This window comes from Symsagittifera roscoffensis, chromosome 4 (assembly GCF_963678635.1).
Source record: "Symsagittifera roscoffensis chromosome 4, txSymRosc1.1, whole genome shotgun sequence".
Taxonomy (NCBI): Eukaryota; Metazoa; Xenacoelomorpha; order Acoela; family Convolutidae; genus Symsagittifera; species Symsagittifera roscoffensis.
Window position 1 is genome coordinate 42,203,495 of NC_087065.1, and position 6,229 is coordinate 42,209,723.

The 6,229-nt window shown below is 36.7% G+C and overlaps 1 protein-coding gene across 1 annotated transcript; it reads right to left on the reverse strand.

Annotated features, from left to right (window-relative positions):
* Positions 1–3,278: 3,278 nt before the first annotated feature.
* On the reverse strand, positions 3,279–5,336 carry LOC134844062 (F-box/WD repeat-containing protein 2-like). Its single transcript, XM_063860531.1, has 4 exons — positions 4,692–5,336; positions 4,362–4,613; positions 4,041–4,280; positions 3,279–3,906 (listed from the first exon to the last, which is right to left on the reverse strand). Exons 1-4 carry the CDS (start codon positions 5,287–5,289, stop codon positions 3,596–3,598), a joined length of 1,401 nt encoding a protein of 466 aa, XP_063716601.1. The 5' UTR covers positions 5,290–5,336; the 3' UTR covers positions 3,279–3,595.
* Positions 5,337–6,229: the final 893 nt, after the last annotated feature.

The following is a 6,229-nucleotide window of genomic DNA, read 5'->3' on the forward strand; positions in this document are numbered from 1 at the left end:
AAGCCTTTGCCGTCTCAAGCACGTGCATAACCTCTACGCCAGATGCAACAGGCGCTTGAGTGAATATGATTTTATACACAGAAGCGAAGCTTTGCTTCGCAAACACTAGCGAGTACACGACAAAAATCAGGTATATAAATTGCAATAAGAGAAATTAGAAATAAGCCTCGAATAAGTCAGATTTCATCTTCCTCTGAGATTCAAGCCTCCGACCTAGAATTTATGAGTCTCACCCACTAACCACTCAGATATGGACGCTTAATAGATACCAAACACTATCCACAAATAAAGCGGAGAACAGATGCTGCGCAATTTCCAATGCTACAGTGAAAATTCCAAATAAGTGAACACTTTCAATAAACACTTTTTTTGTTACGAGTTAGGTTAGAAGAAAATAAGGTTCGTTAAAATACACAACGCTGATGGCTAGTGTAAAATAAGGAAGTATTTGAGTGAGTCCAGGAGGTGAGTCTTGGGCACAAGGTTATTTACGGGAAAAAGTCAAGTACCTGAAAGCAATACCCTCGCTTATCGCAATATGGGGCAACTAAGCCGATCAGGTATAAGTTGAAAAACTTTTGAAGTCAAACAAAAAAAACAGAACAACGGAAATAATTCCGAGCTGAAGTTGATAAATTAAAAATTCAAACCAAAAAAAAAGAAAAAAATTGAATAGAACGGGTAACTGAGAAGCAGACATGTCTGTTGGTTGAAGAAAAAGCAGATTTAAAAAAATGATTCAGTGATTTTGTTGGACAATTTAATTGCAAGAAAAAGTATGTTCCGAATTGATGATGCTTGCTAATAGCGAGCATAAAAAGGCATGCATAGAAATTCCGTGCAAATTAATCGATAAAATTAAAAAGACTGGAAAAACTTACCATTTCATTTTATGCTTTTTCTTTCAATTCTTGTTTTTAATTTTTCTAGTTTCATTGCTTTTTTATCTCAAGTAAAATGATATATACCTTTGTGTATTAATACTTAAAAATCTATTTTACCAACTTGTCAACTAGTCTTAGCAACGTGTCGAGGTATTATGCTTAAGGTAAAAATGCATGAAGACTTTAAAAAATCGAAAATCAAAAATTTACAAAAAAGGAAGACTCGCAAAAAGCATTTCATTTGAAAAATTCTGCATAAACTTGAAGTAATCGAAAAATCTTGTAGATTAATTACCTCCATCAATGGGCTATCAGTATTACCTCGATCAATGTTCATAGATATGGCATTCAGTATAAAAAACGAAAGCTAAACCATCAAAAAGAATCGAGCTATAGGATCCACGCCAGATGCGCAAGGTGCTTGATTGAATTTATAATAAAAGAAGTATGTTAACAAGTCCAGATCCAGGAGGTGAGTCTTTTTTTGCGGGTTAAGTTATTTAAGTTAATTACGGGAAAAACAGTCCAGTACCCGATAGCAAAACACTTAGTTATCGCAACGATGAAAAAACAATAAAGCACGCATAAGAAATTTGTTTTGCTCATCCAACGGTGCAATATGAGGCCACTAAGCAGAAAACCTTTATAGCCATTACATTACAAAACAGAAAGGAAATTACTCCGAGCCGATCTGCTAAATTAAAAATTGAAACCATCGAAAAAAAAATTGATTAAAACGGGTATCTGATAATATAGTCAAAATATGTCTGTTGGTTGACGAAAAAGCAGATTTCAAAAAATGATTCGGTAATTGTGTTGGACAACTTCTTTTAAAAAAATTTTGCGATAAAATTAAAACTTAAACTCCTCGAAAAATCCTGTAAACCAATTACCTCCATCAATGGATTAAAGAAACGGCATTCAAAAAGTTAGACAAAAGCTGAACCTTCAAAAAAAATTGGGCTATGGGATTTAAGCCGACAAAATTCACCAAAGACGATAGTCCGAAAAAGCCTTCAATATCTTGTTAGCAAAAAAAAACAGTTCGCGGCCGGATTCAAACCCTAAGCCTTTTTCGTCTCAAGCAGGTGTGTTACCTTTACGTCAGATGCACTGGATGGTTCATTGAATTTCTTATGAAGCAACATTAAACAAGTGTAACATTAACATTTTCACGTGCAAAATATTGCCAACGAAGTTGTTAACGGGAAAAGAAGTCTAGTACTCGGCTGCAACACCCAAAGGTGAAAACGGAAAGAAGTTATACGAACCTGAAGGTAGCAAAATTCCAAACTGCAAAATCAATTTTAAAATTATCGATTGGAAAAAGCAAACTTCGAAGATTTGTCACTATTTGAAACTGTGCACTAACTGATAGTTGCAAAAAATCTGTTCTATTATTAATAAGTAATTTGTTGTCTTTTTTTGGTAATTACAGTGTCTCTGAACAGAGCCTATAATTAAAGTGTTTTAGTAACTCGAAGCCCAGCTAAAGCTGAAGGTACCTGTTTGATAATTTTCGATTTTATTGTACTGATGCGGGATGAAAAAGGTAATTTCAAAAACTTAGAAATTGGGCTTCATCCAAAACCTTAGTTGTTGCTCTATTAAAATATGAAAGAAAATTTGTGATTTTGGAACTTTCTCAATGACATATTTTTGTTCAAATTTTAAGGCGTAGCATCTTTTGAACGAAGGCTTCCCACAATATGTTGCCTCGATTAAGACCTTGATATCAGATTGAGTTGTTTTCGAGAACAGTCTCAAAGTTTCAAAACGGTCAAAAATCTCATAATTTGCTTTTTTCTGAGAGCGTAACTTTTTCAGTTAAAAAGTTTGTGTGTAGCCGCTGAAGCAAAGGAACTTGCCACAACCCGATCTTTCCAGTGAACCCAAAATCTCTCAAAGATTTTGGAGAGTAGTTTGCGAGAAAACTGTCACGAACACTTGGCTTTTTTGAGGGCCATAACTAAAGTGTGTAAAACAATTTTGGCTTATCTGATTATGCACGGGAGCTTACCACAACCCGTTCTTCCTATTGAAACCAAAATCTCAGATTTTGGGAGCTTAGTTTTCGAGAAAAACCAAAAAGATTTTAAAAAAAGGTCAAACAAAAGAAAATTTGACTTTTGCCACGGTCAAAAATTTTAGCGTGGAAAAAACTTAGGAACCATTCATAAAATTGAGCTACCCGTAACCCGTGCTAACCATTGAACCAAAATGTCAGATTTGGGTAGGTAGTTTCTGAGAAAATGTGAAAAATCCAAATTTATGGGTCATAAATTCCCCACACACTTTTTCGAAAGCTGTAGAAAAAGGGGGAACGGTAAAAACAGACTAGGGAAACAGACTAATCTGTGGTTTAAACGGTTTTCCTGAATAACTCGATGCTAACAATTTGTGAATTCAATTCTAGTGTGTACTAAAGTTACTACGATAGAAAAAGTTAATTTGAAACATATACAGCACCAAGCTTTGATTAATAAACCAAAAGGATTCTTTCTATATCACCACTATGCTATTAAGCAATTCCTAATTGCGTGGTTTTTACATTAAGAAAATCGAAATCATAAAAGCGCTAATTCGTATTACATACGAAGGTTCGTTTGAAGCATACTTTTATGCTACAATAAAAACTCTAGCTGATTTTCAAATCTAATTTAGAATAACTTCTACTTTTAATGCCATATGAGGTTATTTCTGAGTTATATTTAGGCTAAAACTAATTGCGAGTCTTCGTTTGTGATCGCTATTCGCTTTTTCTTATCTGGAAGCCAAGAAGTGACTTCTATGCTGAATGAGTTATTCATTGCACATGCGTACAACATTAGACTTGAATTGCTGCCCGTGAATCCATCAAGCCATTCGACCTCTCCCGCTATGAACCTCGTGTAAGTTCGATCAAGTTTTCTCAGATTTGTGACTGACAGCGAATAGACGAGCATTCCCGATTCCGATCTTACCACATGAAGCCCAAACAGATCAACCATCAAGCCAAATACGGAACCCCAACCAAGCAGGTCTGAAGCAGAAACAAACGAATCTAACTTTTTATCAAATTAGATACGAGAAAAAAAAATTTGAAGCCGGCGCACTGAAACTTCAGCGAAGTACCTAGAACAGCATAATCAACTCGAAACTAAACGATCTGTTTACCTGGGATTAGCAAGTGTTCGCACGAGACCGTATGAGCCAGATCAAAAGTTTGCTTGCACCAGAGATGCACTTTTAGCCTCGTATTTAGTACCAGATATCTGCCATTGATGACCATTCCATTCTTGTATGTGTGCCCATCGATTGAACGAAGAGTTTTCAAAACAACCAGATTGTCAAACGGTTCTTCAAGACGCCCAACTTGGCACACATTTCGATCTTTAGAGAAAAGAACAAATGTACCTGAAGAAAACAAAATACCAATTTAGAAAGCCAGTTAAACTTTGATGACATGAGTGTGGAGAAGCAGACAGGTATACTTACCTTGAGATGCATATGCTCGATTGGTTTCAACAACTTCTTCTAGCTTCAATTCAACCACAGCTGCGGAATGGCTCGAAAAAACTTTGATGAGCTCCCCGTGTGCAAAACGCCACGTGATCAATTTCCAATCTGCTCCTCCACTGACCAGCAGATTTTTCCGCTCGGAAATATCGAAGCAGTTGACTGCTCCTGTATGGGCTCGGAAGACTAAATTTGCTCGGTTATCCCCAAACGCATGAAATCTGAGATCACCTGTCATAAAAACCTAATCAGTCATCAATCCGGTAGTCTGATAAAATTCTTGAAATTGACAAAATTTAATAGTCATACCATTAAACTGGGCAGAAATAAGGCCACTATCAATCGTTTTAATAGACGCACTTGGAGCGCATTCAATCAGCCGTTCGAACGATCCTCCACTTTTCAAGTTAGCAATGCGAGCTGTCCCGTCATAGCTGCATGAGCTAAGCATTCCATTTGCGTAATGAAGGGCACAAACTCTGTCCGCATGACCTTCGATACTTCTTTTCGAGATCCCGCAGCTACTTGCTAGACTAAAATGGGCTTCTATTACATCTTCGTATGCTGCTTTGACTGTTTGTAAATTGCGTGAATATTGCGACCATATCAAATTTGCACCTAAACCTTTCATTAAAACTATGTGCGCTGAAGGACTTTCGTGAACAGTTGAATTCCATGTTCTGCTGACTAGCTTGCATTTGTAGATAGATTTTGCGTCTAGGAAATCAAAAACTGTCTCACGCACCTCAAAAGGCAGCAGTGTAATGAAATCTACTCGAATTAGAGTTTGCAGAAGCCCATGAAGATAACTCAACTCTGGAAGCCCACAGTTCAATATTAAATTATCTAGAAACTCGCATCGAGTCCTGTAGTTTGAGTTAGAAAACTGACTCAACGCCGCCTCCATTTCCCTAACTAAAATTTCATGATATACAACTAACAAAAACAGTGCAACAACAGTCTGCAGCAGCAAAAATGAATGGTCGATGGGACTATTGATTTATAAAGAATGCCATTTTTCTCAAAAAACGATGTGCGGATTTAGCAGTGCTTAATGAAGAGTAAAACTAATTTAGGGTCAGTTTCGAAGTAAGATTATTTATTGGTTCACTCCTGACTAGAAGCTAATAAAAATAATCATGGTCACTTCGCCCTTCATCATTTCACCGATTCAAAAAACCTTGGGTTTTCAAAAATTAAGGAAGTATTAAAAAAAATTATGTGACTTTAAGTAAAGAAATTCGAAACAGCTGGGAATCAAGTCAACTAGATTAAGAAGATAGAATTTGGTCTGTATTTAGACAACCGCGTATTCATACTCGTCAGTCAGCAGGCAAATGCTATATTAACCAATCAGAATCGAGGTGAGAAAGCAAACTTCTGATTGATTAATATAGTATTTATCTGACTAGTAGGAATACGCGGTTGTCTAAATACTCCTGCATTACACATAAACGTGATTACCAGTAAACGCGCAGTGATCTCTTTCGGCCACACAAACAGCAATACGCGTACCAATTGTGACAGTATGTTAACTCTGTTGTTGTATTTCAGTGATATGTGTCCGGTGGGGTTTTAATTAAAGTTCTACAAACCAGTGTTTTACATGGTAGCAGGAGGTAGACGATGGCAAATACGAGTTATAAAACCCCGCCGCAATGGAAAGATGAAATGTCTTTTGAAGCATGGAAGACAGAAGTGGATGTTTGGAATGCTATCACAGATTTAGCTGACGGGAAGAAAGGCCCTTGTGTGGCTTTATCACTTGGTAGTTCGAAACGTGAGATTGCCATGTCTATTCCACTTGATGAACTGAAAGCTATTGATGGGCTCACTAAGGTTCTTGC

What these genes read in the sequence shown, in the direction of transcription:
- LOC134844062 (XM_063860531.1), bottom strand. Translation starts at nt 5,289, where the DNA reads ATGGAGGCGGCGTTGAGTCAGTTTTCTAACTCAAACTACAGGACTCGA. An exon ending in TCGAGCATATGCATCTCAAG is followed by an intron (nt 4,281 to 4,361) that starts GTAAGTATACCT and finishes TGTTTTCTTCAG; the next exon opens with GTACATTTGTTCTTTTCTCT. An exon ending in CGAACACTTGCTAATCCCAG is followed by an intron (nt 3,907 to 4,040) that starts GTAAACAGATCG and finishes TTTCTGCTTCAG; the next exon opens with ACCTGCTTGGTTGGGGTTCC.